Below are 20,364 nucleotides of genomic sequence, written 5' to 3'. Positions count from 1 at the left end.
GTAGTATGTGTCAAGGAAATAGTTTTGGCTCTTAGTAATGTTATCTCATTTTTACTAGAGCTGTTTGAGAAATGGAGACTATTTTTCACAAATATGTCGTTGAAAATTGGGTCAAAATTTCCATAAACTTCAATGGGTTTTGAGTCTGGCCCAAAAAGGCTTCAGACTAACCCTTGTAGCCACGTTCATGGTCATTATTCCATAAAACAAGTTCATTGGTACATTTGCACTTCCAAAATTCAGCCCACTTGCTGGACTGAAAGGAGGAACTAGCCTCAGTCAGCAGAACTTCAATGATTTATAGTTTAGTCTAAAGTGTAACACTATTTTCTTTTCTTTTTCTTGAACACTAAGGGATTTGGATTTAAAGAAGCCAATTTATCAGAAGACTGCCTGTTACGGTCACTTTGGAAGAAATGAATTTTCATGGGAGGTGCCTAAGAAACTTGTGTTTCAATAATAATGGGTCCATCCCCAAAGCAGAAGTGAAGAGGATTCTACTAGTCAATAAGATGTTGGCAGAAATCAGCTCAAGGAATTTCAGATTTTAAATGGACAGGATATTCTCATGGGAATGAATACTTACTCTCAATGCCTTATCCTATTTCATTGTCAAAGACACCAAAGGCAGAGTCTGTTTTTATTGTCACAAGAAGACACAATACAGTTTATTTTACTGCTGTTATGTTGGTTCCACTGACAAAGGCAAAATCTGACTAGGACATACAAACCAGTGTTTGGGCCTCAACTCTGTTACAGTGTGATTTTACATTCAAAAGAAAAGGTATTCCTCATGAATCTAGCTAAGGAGCAGTAGGTCTTCTCACCCTGACTGGACACTAGGAAATCTGGGGGGGCGAGGGGGGGCAGTTTTCTTATAGGAGCTGGTATTGCATACAACTGGATGCAATACATATGGGGCATTTTGCTTGGAAGGGATTCGTTATCATGTAACTGCGACATAGCTGCTCCTTTAAAGGATGTTGTTGGTGCTTAGACCTCCTTCATTGGTGACTCAAACTTTTTCTTCTATACTGACCTTGCAGCAAAAAGCTTTTAGCTACTATGTACTTATAGGGGCTTCTTTTCTATGTGTTTACATCTTAGCACATCAAATTTTGGAGTCAGTGGCTCATCCCAATGTATGGCACGTTAGAGCCCCATTGACTTCTCTTGGATTGTGCTAATATGAACACTGCCTAGTAGCGACAGTCCTTTTAAACACTGTAGAGCAGCGTGCTGTTAGTACCCTATTTTAATAGATTTTTAAAGGCATGGTGTCAAGGTATCATCCACAATTTATGGAGTTATTTTTCTCCCACTGGTGTTTATAACAACAGCCCTTTGGGAGAATGACACTGACATCTGTTTCTTTATTGAAATGTGCTGCCCGCTATTTTTATGCGCACACTGGTTTGCTATTGGAGCATTGCTCACTAGTGGTAGGCTCAAGGCTTTGATTTGTGACACTGAATGCTATATGGGGACAAAATATGCACATAAAACAACCAGAACACATTGGAAATAAAAATAAAAGGTCCTTATATGTTAAAATTTGGATCTACCAAATTTGACAGCATCTTTAACTGAAAGACTATGATTGAGTCATCCTCTAGATGGCAGTACTACCCACCCTAGGTTTAAAAGTCTAACATCTGTAGAAAACACTTGGCTCTAGGCAATGTTCCAGAATAGCTTGAGTTGTGTACATGTTACTGCCAAAGTTAAAAGTCACCAACTGCTTTTCACTTTAGCAGCTCTGCTTACAAAATGTAGACGTGGGATCTCTGTGATCCAGGCAATAGCTGGTTGAGGGAGAGTGTGTCGTTTGTGGACGCACGCACTGTGTTGTCTTAAAGTGTGAGTGAAAGGAAATGGGATTAGTCCATTTCTGCAAAGGACTTCTGGCCAGTCTTGGTTATATTGGAGTCATGGGTGGGTTTTCTCACTGACTTCAGTGAAACCAGGCTCTGGTCCACTGTCAACATTTCATGTTGATGTAGTAGGCACCAAGAGTGAAATTAATGCTGCTGCAGGGGTTGACCCAAAATGCCACTCAAAATTCACATAAGGGTTAAGGAGTTAGGTGGCCCTTGTACGGGATTTCTGCATTGGAGAAATTTTGCTTCAGGGGAATGCAGTTTCTTTGCACACTGTCTCCTGACTTGTTCTGAAAATGGAAACAGTTGGAATAATCTAATACCTGACTCATTGCTGTGGGTTTAAGTTTGGTGATCATTAAAATAAAGAACTAATAGCACTGGCTAACAGTAGGCATGATTTAGCCAGGTATTGTGCAAACTTCCCCCCTTTCAATGCATCTCAAATTCAACATGCCTCCTTCCTATTCAAGGAACAAGCCTCCCCTCTTCAGCATCTGTGCTAGACTGTGCAATGTGTACCAGCTAGAATGAAAAAAACAACCCCAAAACTATTTGTTTCTGTGCGTGTGGCTTAGAACCCATGTCTCCAGAAAAAAGAAATCAGAACATTAATCCGTGTCCTCTAGCCACACAAATGCTTGCCCTTTGGTAGGAAAACATCAAAGTGCAGCTGCACGTAAAAGAGTCATTTGGCCAAAAAAGACACAGTGGGGTTCTGTAGTCAGTCTGCTTCACTGATTTCCAGATCAGATTTGCAGAGTTTGTAAATTAAATTGTTATTTGTAACTGCTAGCCCAAAAAATTGTTTCCAGGCTCAGAAAGGCAAGCTGGTTTCTTTCCATCCCGTCACTAGTAATAGAGGCCATGACACCTTGGAATACACCTGTGCTACTCCATTGCCTTCATAAGGTCAGATTATCCTCTCACTGCCACCTGTGAAAACCCTTTCAGGACTAATGGGGCTATGCAGGTGTACCTGAAGGCATCATTTGAAGACCATGAGCTCACACAAGTGAATTTGATGGCATTTTTTGAGCTTCAGCTGCCCTATGGCTAGTTATGATGCCCAGGATAAAAAGGACTCAGACTGAGTGTCAGGGGTCAGGGCTAGGTATGTTGCAACTCTGTAAAGTCCACTCCCTGTGCTGTGTTGGAACAGCCCAAGGCCTGCTTTAACTTATGCTATCTGCAACTGGCCCTGAGGGTCCAAAAATGGGCTATGGATTGGTGATAGTGTAACCTACACACCTTCTGGGTGTGGTGTTCTGTCCCATCTAGTGGCACTGGGACCACTTAGAGAGAGAGGGATTAATGAGTCTACTGTACAGCCTTAGCTAAAAGCCATATGGCTTTTAGCTCATGCGGTAGAGGCTCGTGCACTAAGCTCCAAAGGCCCAAGGTTTGATCCCACCTGCCGACGACCAGGGTCTGTCGGCGTTACAGTAGCACGGGAGCACCCTGGCCATGTCCCTTTTCCTCCAGCCACTACCTCTCTTCCCTGCTATGCTAGGAGCACCGAGGGTCAGTGGTATAAGAGCCCCTACATAGGTTCTGCTGTAGGGGGATCATCTTTACCCTGATTGATCTTCCCTGGGTGATTTTTCCATTGTAAGGTCAGATTACCCTAGCAGTGCAATACAAGGTGATCCACTGCATTACCAGATCTGTTCCTGCTCTCATTGATTTCCATACTGGCCAATTGTTGCAAAGTAACTTTAGTTGGATAATAAAAGCCATGCTTTGCTGCTAAGTCATTACAAAAAAAAGTGCTATAGTTTTTCAAAGACTACCTAATGAACCTTTATTGGCCTACATTGCACCCAAGGATAGACAGTTACTAATAGATAGAGATTACGAATAACAAGCAAGTGACCTGTTCTATTTGCCTCAGGCTTAGTATGCAAAAATAAATTGCAGTTCTACACCTGTTCTTCAGCCAGGAACTCCATCAGGAGTCCACAGGCAGCCTCGCCTGCAGTCGTGATCTTTCCACTGCCTTCATTGAGCATTGGCTTAGGATCTTAATGATTTATATCATTATTGGGAGGGGGAGTAAGCCACCATCAACAAAGAACACCCCACCCAATCCTAGAAAGAACTCAATATACATAAAAAAATTGCTGATAACTCGTATAAAAGTGCCATGATCCCATCAGGATCAACTCAAGCTGCTTCATAGCAAATGGTAGCAACAGTTCTGGGCAAGGGAAGCCCATTACATGAAGAAATAAAAATGGCTAAGGATTTTATGTTGGGTACATAAAAAGACTGAGCCAATTATATATTTTACCTAGCAGGGTTTGCATGAAAAAATTTATAAGCATGTTAGAAAATGAGTCTTTATATTTTAAATTGCATTTACTAATATGCTTTTGTTCTTTTGCATATCCTATCACGACTGCTTTTAAATGTGTGATTCAAGAACACACTGAAGTCCAGTCTGTCTGTGGGAAACTGACCTGTTGCTAAGGTCACTTGTCAGCAGGGCGTCCCACCAGAAATAGTGAGAAAACCAGTTTAAACTGCTAGTACAGACAGGAGAAAATTGTTTCCAGCACAATTGGAGACTGTGATTGAGTTTTGGGTTTCCTGTCTGTATGTTGAACTTAAACTTCATAATAGTGGCTACTTTGTATGCCCATGCTTCTTTATACTGTTATTTAAATGTGGAATGGGAATAACGACTAACCATGAGAAGGGTGAATCTTTCATCTGCCCTTCCTTTGTCCATCTTGTAAACTTTCCTCTCGACTGGTTTAGTAGGTAGAGTGGGGAATGTATGCATCAGGAATCCTAGGTTCTATTCCTGGCCCTGCTTGTGTGATCCTTGACAAGTCAAAGTTGTGTCAGTTTCCCTGTCTGTGCAATGGAATAATATGTTCCTACCTCACAGGAGTGTTATAAGGTGACTGTGTGAATTTGTGACTGGGAAGAGGTTTGAGATCTGTGGGTAAAAGGTGCTGTAGAAATAGTAGTATTAACATTGCAGTTGAGTTTACTTGTAACCGGTACTGCAGATAAGCAGTACTGTCCATAATGTATCCCTGTCATAAGGTCCCAACCCGAGCTGGCTTTCTCAGCTGCCAAACCCTTCCATATGCCTAACTGCCAGCTGCTAAGCCTGCCCACAATTCCCACAAGCACTTTGACCCAACTCCCCCAACCCTTTCCAAAGTCTGACAGCACTACTTGCAGTGACCAAGTGGCTGTCAGTAGTTCTCCTGGCTTCATTTGCTGGGAAGAATTAAAACTCTGCATATACTAATGAACGTTATATCATGGAATAAAACAGACCAGCTAAGGTTCTTCTCATCCAAGAGCCCCATTTTCGCATGACTAGAAATGTATATCCTTTGTTGGCATAAAATACCACCTCTGGTTTCAGGGTGGAGCATCATTACAAGGGATTAATTTCTAAATATAGAAGGAGAAGTTCTTAAAGTTTAAAAATATGTAGGGTCAGATCCTCAGTTTGTGTAAATCACCAAAGCACTACTGATTTCAATTAGCTATTTACTGCCTACATCCTGGTTGTCCAGAAAGATTCTGGATCAGTCTAATATGAAACTACATTGATCTACACCAGCTGAGAATCTGGCCCATGGAGCCTATATACCTGGCAAAACCAGTAATGATGAGATTGTGATAAAGCCTGTGTGATGGGCAATTGCACAGCGGTAATGAGGGTAGCAGGAATGCTTCAAAGCCCCATTGGGTAGCTGGTCAGAGAGCTGCCTGTCTGTGTGACATTTTTTACACCTATGACGTTTACGTGAAAATCCACCTCCAAGCATATTTGTGATTAAAGTATTTTCTGCTTTCTCTTCCAAGCGGTCTTATTTGTTGAGATCTTTGTGTGCTGCCGACATCTTTCCTTATCCATTTCCTATTAGTTCTGTGTATGAAAAATAAATAGACAACAAAGGGCCTCTGAGTTTAATTTCTATTTCGTCATGTTTCAATGTACAGTAGTTCTGAATCAATAAAACCCATGTCATAAACTGGATCCTATTTCCTGTTAATATTAATTGTAGGAAAACAACTGCTACACACATGGGGTAAAATTTTCAAAAGAACCTGTAACTTAGGCGCCCAAGTCCCATTGATTTCTCAATGAAACTTAGACTTCTCATTAGAACAGGCACATTGTTTTTTTTGCCAAAAAAAAATTCAGTGAAAAATGCAGAGCTGGTGACACCAAAACCATTTTGCAAATTTATATTGATTTTGACAAAGTGTTTCAGTGAAAAAAAATCTGAGAAATTTGAAATGTTTCATTTTGACATTTTCAGAATTAAATGTTTCAGTTTCTTGGTTCAGAAGAGCTTTTGGTTTAACATTTTCTTTAATGTTATTTTAAAAAATCCCTAATATTTTTAAATGATCAAAATTGAATCAAAACATTTCAATTTTGTCACAATAAAAGTTTCTGTTTGACCCTAAAATAATTTTTGTTGTACTTCTTGATTCACCAAAAATTTCAAAAAAATTCATTTTCAGTTTGACCCAAACCAAAATTTTACTGTTTTGGAAATGCTAGTGTATTGAAAAATCAGTTATTCACTTAGCTCTACTTCTAAATGCATAAGTCATTTTTGAAAATAGGTCTTAAGGGTCAGAATTGTAAAGGTATTTGGACATAGGGCTTTCCATAAATTCCGTAACACATTTGTGGGTGATTTTTCAAGATCTCCCTCCCCTTATAACACTGAAACAAACATGCAAAATTAAGGACCCACTTATCCACCCTAATGTGTCAATTAATGGACAGCCCCAAGATGTAGATGGGTACTCACTAGGATTTTCAAAAGTGCCTTTTAAAAATGTGGCCTTAAGTCAGTTAGTGTGGGATTTTCAAAAGCACCTAAGAGTATTAGGCACCCAGCTTCTATTGAAAGTCCGTGAGAATTGGCCTTCTCATTTTCTTAAGCACTTTCAAAATTTCACCCCAGGATCAAATTTACAAAGGTATTTAAATACCTAGAGGTGCAGGCAGACAACTCATGGGATTTTTTCCTAACAACCTAAATCGGTGAGGTGCCTAACTTCGGAAAATATCTCTCGATGCCTACCTACGTCTTTAGGCACCTCAATACCTTTTAAAATCTGGCCCCTAGGCATTTATGAAAATCACACTCTGTAGGTCCTGGTCCTGGGCTTGCTTCAAGTTTGGCACAACACAGGGAAGGGACAGGAACAAAGGTGATTATCCACCAACTTTACCCTCCCATCTCCAGGCCAGTCTCTAGCTTAAATCAGAGCAGCCTCAGGGCTCCTTAGCTTACACCAGCTGTCTACGGCCCCAAGGGAGAGTCGCAGCAGCTAGAGATTGCCAAGACATAGACACTCCACAGACAGAACACATTGGAGAGAAGACCCTTACAGCATGGCTGTGGGGAAGTATTGTCATGGAGAATCCAGAGATTCCCCTTACTTTAGGGGAAGCCTCAGCTGACTGGATCAACTAGCATTGTCGCTGGCTTGCTTTGTCAGACCAGTACAAAGCAGCTGGAGCGAGATGAAGGATCTGGCACCTTGTCTGTCAGTGCCTAATTCCTGAAAATATCTGGCTCGAGGCCTTGCTAAAATACTTACCCTTCCTCTTGGCTGGGGGCCTACTCGCATTCAGAGTCTCCCACGCTAAACAACCAGTCCTGAGAGCACTGAAGTCAATTGCAAAGCTCCCATAAAAGTGCAAACAATAGCTCATTTGTTTGTTATGTTGGTTTGGAAACCCATATGCAGAAGTCATGTAATATATCAAAACCACGATCAGCATTTTCACAGATAGCTTCTGTATTTGTTTCCCCCTGAGATGTGAAAGTTGGTGCAGCTCCTTAAAGGTATTTAGGTGCTTAACTCCCATTGAAATCAAGATCTGGGCCTCAGGAGGTCACGTGAGCAACAGATGAGAGACATCTAGATAAAGCTATGCTAGAAGATTTATCAGAGTGAATTTAGCACTAGTGAAAGGGGCTGGTTTGGCAACCCAGGAGGCTGAAGCCATCCTATCTTTATCTACAGAAGGGACAACCTCATGTGTGGTGGTAGTGAGGGCTTTTTGCATATTACCAGAGTGATTCAAATAGAGCAAGTGGAGTCCTGCAAAAACAGTATTCTCCAACAGCCCTTCAAATTCCTAGCAGCTCTCTGGGTCCAGCATGCTGATGTTCCCTTTAATTTGCTACTCACATTCATTAATGTGAACAGGTTTTTCTTTGCATCGAAGTTTTGGGAATGGTTGGAGTTGGAGTGTGTGTGGGTTTTTGGTTTTTTTTTTTTTTTTGGAATGGATAGCTCTTTTCACAGGGAAAGAAGGAGTATTTGCTGTTTGCAATTTATTACATGCTATTCACCATCAATTATTCACCTTTTTATAAAGTCCTCCAATGAGGGAGCAGAATCAATCTTATGTGACTTTAGTTGACCAATCAGACAACATGAATAATGAATAACAAATAGTCAAAGCAAGCAATCTGTTAACAAACTTTAGTCTGTAAACTGTCTGAACTTGGCAAAAACTTACCAGTAAATAGCAGAAATCAGGATTAATATGTGAATGATTCCCAGAGAAAGGGTCTGATTCTCCACCGTATTTGAACTTGTGTAGCCATTTACATAGGTACAAAGCAGGTGCAAAATGCTAACAAATCAGAATTTTCCACTTGCTTACACAGTGGTAGCATTTAGGGCAGTTCTCCACTCACTTTGCACTGTTGTAACTTGCTACTAAAGGCAGAAAGCAGTGGAAAATCAGGCCCAAAAGGGTTAACTCCATGAATGATTCAATTACCTCTTGCCCTTACCCCTTAGCTAACTGCAGTATCCTAAAACCAGCTGAGAGTCTGGCCCATTTTCGCTAAAGTGGGTGAAAACTAGTAGTGAGTGAGCCATTTTTTTGAGATTTTTCTTTTTAAAGGTGACATAGGCATTTGAAGATTAGAAAATAATAATAATAAGTGATCAAAACGTTTACAGCAAACTAGTGAATTAGTCAGAGGACTTCTCAGTTGTGGCAGCAGTGGCAGGGACTGTGGGCACCCCTATCCAATACTATGTAAATAAACATCTTTCCTAGGTGCATTCCTGGCAGGGTCTCCAGTGGGTTCCCAGCAGCTTGGGTAATGTGCATACTCCATGACGGGAACCTGTTAACTTTGGATAAAGCACAAGCTAAATAACCAGTGACCCAGTGCAAATAGAGCCTTGTTTGTGCTTCCTGCACCTTTGTTTTAGACTTCGAAAGGAAAGAGTAACTACTACCTGCTCCATGGTAGCAGAGATGAAGTACAACTCCCACCTGCTCTGGAGAATGCTGTTTTTCATCAGTGCAGTATGGCTTGTTACAGGTAAGTTGTGACCATTCTTTAATAATACCTTACAGAAAACAATTTTCAACCTAAGATAGGCAGTTACTTATACCTTCAGGCACCCCAATAGACAAGGCAGTGTCTAAAATGGGTATTTGAGCGCCTCCTGCAGTTGGTTTGAATTTGAAAATTGATATCCTCAGCTATCCAAGCTAGAATCTGAACCATAACCATCTGATCTTGCAAAAATACACACAAAGTGATCCCTGCTCTTTTTGCTTTGCTTATTCTTACTGTGCTGGTAGAGATTATTTATTTGACACCCTTTGTCTGACAGGCAAAGTTTGTTTGTTTTAAATCTCCTATTTACATATTTTACATTTGTCACCTCTTCACAGTGGAACTTGAAGGTAGATTTATCCCTGACAAATGTGATCATAAAGTTTGTCATTTCTTTTCAAGGGAGGGAGTGGTTGTTGTATTAACCAGGCAAGGTACTAACAAACTTCAACAGGACTTTATTTTTTCAAAGTGGAAACCTCTTTTCCAAGCTGCTGCTGCACCCTCAGTAGCTCTCCCTCAGCCTCTTCAACTCCTCCTCCCTCCTTCCTGTTCCCTGTCCTTTCAGACTCCCAACAGCCAGTGCTCCCAATTCTAATAATTACAAGCAACATCTAAACACCGCAGTGGGTGAGCCAGAGGGACCTAGCAGTAATTTCAAAGAGAGATATACTAGTCATGCATAAGGAGAAGAGTTATCAAGAAGGCTGTGCTGTGGGGCTGTCTGAGCTGCCCTCTGTGCAGCTAAGCGAGGGAGGTGGGGCAAGGGTGGCTTTAAGCAACATGTACACCTCCCCATCTAAACCTAGGATGGCTGGGGACAAAAGCAGTCCTCAGCGTAAGTTAAAGCAGCTTCAGTCTAACCTACACCTGGCTGATTAAGGCTGGATCAAGCAGCCAGAGGTTGCTGGGGGGTAGGAATTCCCTGGCTTGACCACTTTTCTCTCAAACATGCTCCCTGACATAGGGACTGGGATCTGGGAGTGAGTTAGGAGCTGCTGTGGTGACTCTATGGGATTTACTTTACGCAGGGCAAGGGAGAGACATCAGGGGCCCCTTTAAGATCTTTCTGCCCCCCCTCAAAGGGACTACACATACTTAACCACTCAGGATGAAATTCACCCCAATGCTGAAGGCCGCACACAAAGCCGTGAGCACCATTAGAATTCTGAACTAGGTGGTGCAGAGGGCCTTGTGCTGCCCTCAGCACTAGGCCAAATCTCACCCTGTGGCTAAAGACAGTATTGTGCTAATAAAACTATGGATAAGGTAGGTAGGGCTGCTGACTTTGGTTGGCTGAATTCCTAGAGGTTTCATCACATGACATCATCTTTAATTAAAAGTTAATCTTTAATTCCTGGAGACTCCAGGACAATCCTGGAGGGTTGGCAACCCTAAAGGCATATATTGTGATACTTTTCATTAGGCCAACAAATATATTGGCATACGCAGGCTTGGAGGGCTAGAAAGTCCCCTCAGAGGAGACATTTGGGTAAAATCAACAAAGCTCAGTTTTGCTCATGACTTAAAGCAGGATTTAAACCCAGGTCTCCAAAGACAAAAGTCTAGTAGCCACTGCAGTAATAATCCTCTCTCCCCAATGCGCTTTATAGGTCAGATTATGATCTGAATTACATTTGAATAATTCTACAATAACGCCTCTGAAATTAATAGTCTGTCTCTAGATTTACACCCATGTCACTGAGAGCAGAATTTGATCCCATGTGGTAAAAGGACACAGTTTACCTGTTTAGGTCTCAAATCTACCTCCCACAAATGTCACAAAGTATTCCTGAATGGGGTGAGCAAAATATTAACAATTGCATCTGATGTCATCCTCTACTAAAGGCATTGCTTTGGATTTAACTTCCTTTTAGAATAGTGCATTATGGGGCCTACGCTGTTTGAGTGTCTCGTTAGTTCTGATAATATTGAGAACAGATGCTAGTACCTGTGATATGACTCTCTACGGAGGAAAAATGTGCGTGTAATAATAAATATAATAAAAATAAGTCCACCCTTCACCTTTTTTAGTGCTCCACTATGATATTTCAACAGGCAGAGAAAAATGTACTTTTTTGATTTTTCAGAAGCATCAACAGATAAATATGCTGTTTGTTTGTAGATGTTATTGAAGCTGGAACTGCCAATTGTAAAAATGCTGATTTAAGTGATTTGAATCATCAGGTGAAGGTAAAGAACTGGCTTTATACACTCTGTGGTCTCTTAGCTGTATGCATGTATGGGGCTGGAGTTGATGAGGTTTAAGCTGTATAAAAAACAGGGATTTACATTGTACACTAGTCTGTAACAATTCCTTTTGCCTAGATCAGAATGAAGAGAGTCCCTTTTAGTTCAGCTGGTAGAGCTATTCCCTACTAATCAGACAGATGGGAGTTTGCATCTCAGCTGTAAGACTGTACAAGACAAGCGTAAATGCAGCCATGGACTGGAGTATTCTGCATGGAATTGTGCCTCATCTTTATGTGGACTAACAACATTATTAGGAGCAAATCACTCAGTGAAGAAATGGTGTGGCAGGATGTCAGGACTCTGTGCAGAAGACTCCTTTCACACTGTGGAGAAAGGGTGGAACAGAGGAAGGGAGATGGAGGAGCTGGGATGGGGCAGGCAGATAAACAAATACATTTATTCTTCTTTCCATTCTCACCATAGAGAAGGTGCACACCCACCACAGGGACAGCTGCAGTTCTGAGGAGTGGTTCTGCTGACAATCCATGGACTGCAGCTTTTTATTCCTTCCACTCATGCCACCTGCAGTTCTCCTTTGTACCACAGTAGTCTTAGGGTATGGCTACACTGCAACTTAAGCCCGTGCTTAAGCCCAGGCTCAAGCCGAACCACCCTTGCATCTACACTGCAATTGTACTAGCTGAGGGATGACCCAGGGTCCCGGGACCCTGTAGGGCTGGAAGGTAAGAGCTTGTATTACACCAGGACCCAGGGTCTGAGCCCTATTGCTTTGCAGTGTAGATGCAGCCCTGCTTGTCTTGGGTCCTGGGAATCTCCAGAAGTATCCCACAATTTCATGGGACAACTTTCTTAGTCTTCTCTATTCCAACAATCTGCAATCCATTCTTTTGAAAATGGAAGCCACTCCCTCCCCCCTGAGAAAGAGTAGCTCAGGGCAGCATTAACCCATTCTGTTCTGATCACTGATCTGCAAGCATGTATCAGAGAGCCTCCTGGGTTTGTAATGGAGAGCGAACCGATCAAGTCTTTTGGAAAGTGAGCTGCTTCCTGATAACGAGTAGGGCAGGCAGTAAAGTTTTCCCACAGTGCACCTTGGTCGTAGGGCAAGAGCGGCCACATTTTGAGGTGGATGCTAGGGACTGTGGGGGTCTGCTCATTGGAGTGTGGATGCCAGAGCCCTAGGTTCGAGCACAGGTTAGAAAAGTCTTAACATAGGGTTAAAATACAATGTAGATGCGTAAGCCCAGATTCCCCAATACCAGTCAGCTGTTGGGCTTACATTGCAATGTAGACATACCCTTAGCACTTAGGCCATTAGGAAATCAAAGCATGGTTGTTCTAACTGATGGAACCCAGATTTGGACTGATTTATTGTCTCACCTCTCTTTGCAAATTCTGTATAATTTTGAGGGCATCAGAGGTTGTGTGGTGGCGGTAGTGGGGATAATTGTGTTTAAAATCACTTTTACACTGCTCCTTATACATATATAGTATAAATAAAACAACCAAGGTCAATATCCCAATGCTCTCTAGCAATAGTGTCTGCATTTATTTATGCAGATTTGTTTATAAGCACACAAATTTCAGGTTTAGGTTAATTATTTTTAGGAAAAAATATCTTTGTTAAGATAATGAAAAACACTATGAGATTTCTCTTTTCTCTGAATTTTATAAGCCTTTCCCACACTAACAATCCATTCTTTCCTTCCTTCACAGAGGTTTTCTCAGTGCTTCCTTGAAATGCTTCCCGATGATCAGAGAACTGAAATTAATTCCCTTGCATGGTTATTGCAACAGGTACTTGATCGCCTAAGAAAGGTTCAAGGGAAAGGTGAGGATTTTACCTTTTATTGGAAAAACTCTTCATTTTTACTTGAAGGGGAATCTATGTTTATAGTATATTAGCCAGAGGAATTCTTTGGGCATCATTAATGATGGGTTTGAACCAGAATGTCAGATCCAATCCTCTTCAGCTCTTCCAAAACCCGCTCTCCTGCTCTTTGCTGGCTGACAAAATGAGAACTTACCAGGTCCGAAGTGGAAGCAGCAGGAAAAAATCATGATTAAGTCCCAGCTCCTCAAAGGTACTTAAGCCTAAACCTAAATACCTTTTAAGATCTGGGCCTAAGAAACTTCACAGGGGCCTGTGCCATCAACAGCCTGGCAAGCTATAGATGCTGAACCAGTGATCTCACAACAGCTTGCCCCTTGACCTCAGACAAGCAAGCTTAGATGTGGTTAGTCAATGACATCACAAACGCCTAATCCTTGAAATCAGACCAGAAAGCCAGAGGTGTAGAGCCAGCAACCTCAGAGAGGCCTTGCCTCAATTTCTACCCAGGAAGCAAGAGATATTGAACTGGATTTGGAGAAGAATTGTCCAAGCTATGAGTCCTTTAACAGCCTCCCTTTTTCTAGGGGTAGATCTGTCCCCTTGCTGGTCTCCCTCCCCTTCATGGGGACAGAGGGGAAAAAGCAGATCCTGCCACCAGTATCCCTAACCCCAGCAAGGGTAAAAGGGCCTCATTAGTTCCGTCTGCCCTCTAGACACTCCGCAGTAGGCTGAGATGCAAAGGGCATCTGAGAGGCAAGAGATGTTCTCCTATGCAGCTCCACATACTGCACACATGTGTGTACATACATCCTTGTCTAGATCGCTATGGGCCTGGTTAGGGACATGGATTCCTTCCAGATACATATATTCCTTGGGTCCAGTTCTCCTCCTTCACCATGTCCAAACACACAAGAGGATGCAATGACATTTACTGAGATTTTGGAAGCAGTACTGTCCATTTCTCCCATCAAGTCCTTTCTTCACAATCTATATAAAATGGGAGGATATTAGTGTTTACAACTTGGCTTTAGATCAGAGGTTTTCAAACTTGGGGTTATGCCCCTGAATAAGCAGTGAAGAGTATTATTCTGGGGATCACATTTTCTACAGAATCTAAGACAATGTCTACACTGGAGCTGGAAGGTGTAATTTCCTTCTCAGGTAGATATACCCACACTAGCTCTGATCAGCCTAGCATGCTAAAAATATAAATATACCCATGGTGGTGCAAATGATGGGAGGGACTATCTACCATGAGTATGATCCTGTCTGAAACCTTAAGTACATACTTGGGCAGCTTGCCAGTTCCACCCCTTGTGTTGCTGTGTCTACACTAGCCATACTAGTTAGCCCACTAGCTTGATCACAGCTAGTATGAGTATGTCTCCTTGAACTGGACATTACTAACTTTTCAGCACCAGTGTAGATAAACCCTGAGATGTCAGTAAAAACAAAATGTTTCTAGCCTTTCATGTTATAAGAAATGTAAGTAGCTGCAGTAAGTAGGTTTATTGAATCTGTAGCACTGAGGAATGGGCAGTTTATCATATTTTCCATAAAACTGTGTAACATCTGAATTATTTTAAATGTGATATTTTCAATTTTCTCTGCACTGATTGTAAATGCCAACCTGAGTTATGCACAACATAATGAACTTTTAAAACATAACAGCTAGGGCTTGTCGAGAGTATTCTATCAAAACAGTTTTCGATGGAAAATTGTGTTTTTGACAAAACTAATATTTTGTGGAAAGTAAAAAGAAAAGGAGTACTTGTGGCACCTTAGAGACTAACCAATTTATTTGAGCATAAGCTTTCGTGAGCTACAGCTCACTTCATCGGATGTGAGCTATAGCTCACGAAAGCTTATGCTCAAATAAATTGATTAGTCTCTAAGGTGCCACAAGTACTCCTTTTCTTTTTGCGAATACAGACTAACACGGCTGTTACTCTGAAATTTGTGGAAAGTGTGTGCTCTGAGCCTCCTGAGCAAGACATAGAGACAGAAGCATGGAGGAGAATATGGCCCCTAGATTTGATGGTGATAATTGCACTGAGTGCAATTATGACTTGTTTCAGTCATATGTAGAAGGGCTTCTTCTCTGCCTCGGTGGGTCCCACACTTCCTTCCAGCGGTGGGTCAGGATAGCATCTTGTCTCTCAGAATTCCACCCCCCCATATAGTGGGTGGGTAAATTCTGTCTCCAAGTGACCTTCCCATTTCTGGGCCTCACTGCTTCACTGGGGCTTCTGGCCTCCTCGGTGGACATCCAGTGAGAGGAAAAGGGGTGGAGGGTAGTCGCACACTCTACTCCAGGCCCCAACCCAGGGACCCTACAAGTAGCAGCCTCACGCTGCCAGTTTCCAGGAAAGCCATTAGCTTCCCTGGGTTACTTCCCCATGCCCCTTGGCTTATTGTTCCCACTTTGCTTGGGCAGGGTTCCTCCTGACCCTCCTGCTGGGGGCGGGAGAGCCCCTAGTCTCTGGCAGCCCTTCCAGGCATGGCAGCATCACACCAAACGCATGGCTCAGTCTCTCCCCTCTGACAGGGTCCTTTTCTGGAAGGCTCCTTAGCTCCTATTTAGGGTAGGGTTTCTCCCCAATCTCTATACCTGTGGGGTTCTCCCCTGGTCTTTGTCAACTTTCCTACCACTCCACTCACCTTCCCTCTCACAACACCTATCACCCACACTGACTGGCTGCAGGGAAGACTTTTAACCCATTCTGGCAGGTTCTTAAATGGCTCCAGGTGTCCTAATTAACCTTGAGTAACCCCTGCTCAGTTACTGGGGAAGAGGGACCTGCTTATCCTGAAGCTAATACCTTCCTTCCCTGCACTCTCCTGTAGCCGTCTGGCCTGACCCTGTCACACATAGCATAATTTTGTAAGGTTGCCAAATTTCCAATGCTCTGAATTATTTTCTCTTTCTAAAGCTTGCCACGCCTTTACGTCAAAAAATTGCTCTGTCCCAGAGGCTCCCAAAAATGGTGGTCTTGTGTGTGTCAGCATTGACAGCGACCACTACTGCAAGCCAATGTGTAACCAGGTATTGTACACATTTTACAGTTAGTACTATAGTAATTCAGTGCTTTAATACAGTAGCCCTTCTACCCCGAAAGGTAAGTGTGGAAACCTCCCCTCCTCTGGTCTCATCTCTCCTCTTCTTTTCTAGCTCTTTCCTGCACCCATCACAAACATCTTTGAATGCTTAGATCACAGTGTTAAGTTTGAAGGCTGCCCTTAGCCTAATCTTTGTATGAACATATGTCCATATATTGCTGTGCATTTATTGTCTGTATTGGGGAGAATGATGCTTGGAATAGGAAGGATTTTGCAGAACAGAATCATGATGTATTTATTTTTAGACCTGTCTGAAGGAAGATTGCATTAGGACTTCACATTATGCTTGGTTTTATTGGATTTGTTGGACTCTAAACACCTCAGTCACCTCCTTTGTGTCTCATGGAGTCCTGATACTTAACTTGTTGTTCCCCCTGTTTTAGTTCTAAGTCAATACTCCTTAATTTTACACCTTAAATCATGCCTCCTTAATGTTATTTCCTCCCAAGGTTTGTTATCCCATAACTGTCATCTGATTATATTTACCTTTCTCTTCATCACAGTTTCAGATCCTTTTAAATTCCTTTTTTTTGACTTTCTTCTGACTCCCTCCAATTTGCCAATTAATATTGTAACTACTGATATGTCACTGCACATATATACGAACAAAGGCCTTGATTTTGCAAACATGTATACATTTATTAACACAAGTACTCTCACTGAAATCCAGTGGACTAACATTACAGTTTATTGTAGTAAACATGATTCAGTGATGTCATCTAATTCATAGAATTTCTTTCATGTGTGTTACACAAGGGTTATGACTTTGGATTTCTGAGACGAAGCAGGGTATATGAGAAATGTGGAGCGTCTACTGGTTATTCCTGGACACCACTAGTTGGTGGAAACAGGCTGGCTGAGTGTATCTGTGAGTATTTCTGAAACTTGTTATTATTTAAGACAGTTGTTTGCAACTTTTTTTTTCATTTGTGGACCCCTAAAAAATTTCAAATGGAGGTGCAGACCCCTTTGGAAATCTTAGATTTCAACCACAGGTTGAAAACCACTGATTTAAGAAAACTCCTTAAAATTCTAATAAGCAATTATTCCAATATGGGTAACAGTACTGTTTTATTTACTGCTGATTTAGAAGTACTGTTAGTTTTAAACCCACAGTAAAGGAAAGGTCATGTGAGAGTTTTTATATTTCAATTTTGATCATTTTTCACATTTATTAGCCAATAATCATCCTGGCGCGTGCGATACCTTTTATGACATTATACCTGAACATATATTCTACTTTGTTCTTGTGTGCTTGATGACGAATGTGTGGATTCTAACATCTTCTGTAGATAGTGTATCCATATCAATGCATGGAATAATATTAGTAGGAGGGCTTGACATTTGTATTACAGTAGTGCTCAAAGAACCCAACTGGGGACCTGTTGTGCAAGTCACTATGAAAGGCAATTCCTTCCCCAAAGAGTCTAAATAAATAAGATGGACAAAGGGGAGCACACAGAAAGCATTATCATCTTCCATTTACAGATGAAGACTAGAGAGATTATGTGTCACAGACGAAGTCTGGAGAAGAGCCAAGAATGGAACACAGACTTATTAAGTCTTACTTCAGTGCCTTGCCCACAAGGCCATCCTTCTTGTGTTTGGTGAAAGCGTTCCACTCTTAAATATGGAGACTCATTTCACTTTTACTTGAGCTGATTGCGAGGGTCAAAAAGAGGAGCAGCTTTATTTCAGACAGCAAATGCTATTCCTGAGCTTCCCTTGGTAGGGGTGGATATAGTTTCTCTGAGTCCACTACCCAAACTCCCTTCCCATGCCTAGTCCACTGGTTTCAGATTAGTAATTAATCTCCTTTTGTCTTTACAGCCTCACCAATTGCCGTTAGTGGAGTCGATTCTGCATACTTCCCCACTCACATGTGCTGTCAACAAACAATAGCCAATGCCACTGCTGAAAGCGAGCAGATAGAAATCTTCTTCAGAGAACTTGCTGAGGCTGAGAAGGACATCTCTCAGAAACGTGAAATGGCAATTAATTGTATATTGTGTGGTAACTAGGTATATGGTTCAACAAACATAGCGCAGGCAGGCGGGTTACTATATTTGTAATTGCCATAGGATATTTTAAAAGCTAAAGGCAGGTTAATTCATATCAATCTAATGGGATAGTTCTCAGATCAATGAACGTGTGGCATTTTTAGGAAGGGTTGAAGAGCACATCCATCTTTTGAACTAACTTCAGCCCTTAGATGCGCACAAATATGGAGTTTGCATAGAATTCAGAGCTGAAGCTAAGGCAATATGGTCTATATCCCAACATGTGTATCGTGTAATAAAGAAAGTGTTCAGTTATGTAGATTAAATTTGTTCAGTGCTGATGAAAGATGCTTAACTGACAGCCTTGGAGACTGAAATCTTCTCTTTATCTAGGGAACAGGTAGTGCATGAGTAGCGCAAACTTTCTTCATGTCAGTTTAACAATCCTGGACTGATCTTTTTCAGCAGTACTACTGCCTTGCCAGTTATTGCCCATTTTGTAGTTGTGCATTTGCTTTTTTCTTCCTAAGTGTAGTACTTTGCACTTATCTATATTGAATTTCATCTTGTTGATTTCAGATCAATTCTCTAATTTTATAAGGTCATTTTGAAATTAAATCCTGTCCTCCAAAGTGCTTGCAACCCTCCCAGCTTGGTGTCATCCACTTCAGTGGTCTCATGAGTTATTTTTGCCACTTAAGTGACCCTGATTTTGTTGTTTAAGTAGTCTTTACCACTAGTGTTCCCTTTAGTGGTCTCTTGGTTGACTTTAGCCACTTAAATGGCTCCTGTTTTGCCATTTTAGTGTGGTGGCTTCTGCCATTTTAGTGCCCTTTGGGGTGACTTTTCCCACTTAGATGTTCCCAGTTTTACCCCTTTAGTGGTCTAAGAGGTGTTTTTTGCCACTCAGGGAGTCCCATTTTTTCCACATTAGTGGTCTTGGATGTGATTGCCATTTAATTGGACCTGAGAGGTGGTTTTGCCACTTTAGTTGTCTTACTAGTGCTATCTAGTGCTTATTAGTACCATAATAGTGCTATCTCTGAGGTGACTTCTCCTACTTAAGATATCCAGTTTTAGTTCTTGAATAGTCTCAGTTTTGCCACATAAGGAGATTTTTGCCACTTAAGAAGTCGGGCGGGGGAGGGGGAGGGGGGGCGACTTGCCACATAAACCATCCCATTAAAGAGCTCACTTAAGTATCTCAGTTTGGTTACTTTTGTCACTTAAGTGGTCTCAATTTTGCTACTTAGTGGGGTGATTTTGGCGTTTAAGTGGCAAAACTGGGATAACTTCCTTGGGAAAAGTTACCCCTGCAACCACTTAAATACCAAAATCACCCTACTAAAGCAAAACTGAGACCACTTAAATCACTCCTGAGCCCTCTTAAAGAGCAAAACTCACCCCAACCAAATGACAAAACAAAGGCCATCTACGTGAAGATTCTGAGATCACTTATGTGTCAAATCTAAGACCACTTAGTGAATACAGAATGATAGCAATGAGATATTAATTACATTTTTAAAAAGGTCCTTTTGTTAAAAATTCTATATTTTATTTATAAGATATTAACTTTCCCTTCAGGAAGTTATCCCCTCTCTGTGTGTAAAACAAGCTTGTCTTTTTTAATAGCCTGGTCTTCAAATAGAGTGCAAAAAACCCTGAAGTGTTTCAAAATGGACTGTAAGCCATAGAAAGGTGATGGTATAACAGTACCTAGAGTCCCATCAATGGTATAAACATACAGCAAGTCTGATTAATTGAAAGCTTGGAAATTTTGCATTAACTGTTTAGAGATGTGTCACGTACTGCTGTGGTAAAAGCTATTTACTCAGTTTGGTCAAGCCTAGCAGACTTTTTGATAAATAGATAAAATGAGATTAGCTGGGTTTTCAAGTTCATTGCCAATGAAGATGTATTGCAACACAGCAGAGCAAATAGTA

General features: G+C 41.5%; 2 protein-coding genes across 3 annotated transcripts in view; both read left to right on the top strand.

Annotated features, from left to right (window-relative positions):
- Positions 1–5,810, top strand: part of MAT1A (methionine adenosyltransferase 1A) — a 28,743-nt gene extending 22,933 nt beyond the window's left edge. Inside the window, exon 9 of the mRNA XM_007067252.4 lies at positions 355–5,810. Within this exon, the coding sequence (XP_007067314.1) occupies positions 355–460 (106 nt within the window). The 3' untranslated portion in view covers positions 461–5,810. The remainder of the gene's footprint in view (positions 1–354) is intronic.
- A 1,978-nt stretch (positions 5,811–7,788) lies between these two features.
- On the top strand, positions 7,789–18,747 carry LOC122466660. Of its 2 annotated transcripts, XM_043551905.1 has the most exons (7): positions 7,789–8,764; positions 9,120–9,232; positions 11,379–11,446; positions 13,184–13,298; positions 16,235–16,347; positions 17,178–17,289; positions 18,252–18,747. In XM_043551905.1, exons 2-7 carry the CDS (start codon positions 9,154–9,156, stop codon positions 18,440–18,442), a joined length of 678 nt encoding a protein of 225 aa, XP_043407840.1. In that variant the 5' UTR covers positions 7,789–8,764; positions 9,120–9,153; the 3' UTR covers positions 18,443–18,747. The 2 variants fall into 2 exon arrangements, with proteins under 2 accessions (XP_043407840.1, XP_043407841.1); XM_043551906.1 differs by lacking the exon at positions 7,789–8,764 and having other exon boundaries at positions 8,986–9,232.
- Positions 18,748–20,364: the final 1,617 nt, after the last annotated feature.

This window comes from Chelonia mydas, chromosome 7, assembly GCF_015237465.2.
Source record: "Chelonia mydas isolate rCheMyd1 chromosome 7, rCheMyd1.pri.v2, whole genome shotgun sequence".
Lineage (NCBI taxonomy): Eukaryota > Metazoa > Chordata > Testudines > Cheloniidae > Chelonia > Chelonia mydas.
Note: the sequence above shows the minus strand (reverse complement) of the source record. Positions and strands in the feature narration are given on the sequence as shown.

Excerpts from the sequence above, each read along its gene's own strand:
- LOC122466660 (XM_043551905.1), top strand. The coding sequence starts at position 9,154 with ATGGTAGCAGAGATGAAGTACAACTCCCACCTGCTCTGGAGAATGCTG. Across the intron at positions 13,299-16,234 it reads AAGAAAGGTTCAAGGGAAAG|CTTGCCACGCCTTTACGTCA; the intron begins GTGAGGATTTTA and ends CTCTTTCTAAAG. Across the intron at positions 17,290-18,251 it reads CAGGCTGGCTGAGTGTATCT|CCTCACCAATTGCCGTTAGT; the intron begins GTGAGTATTTCT and ends TTGTCTTTACAG.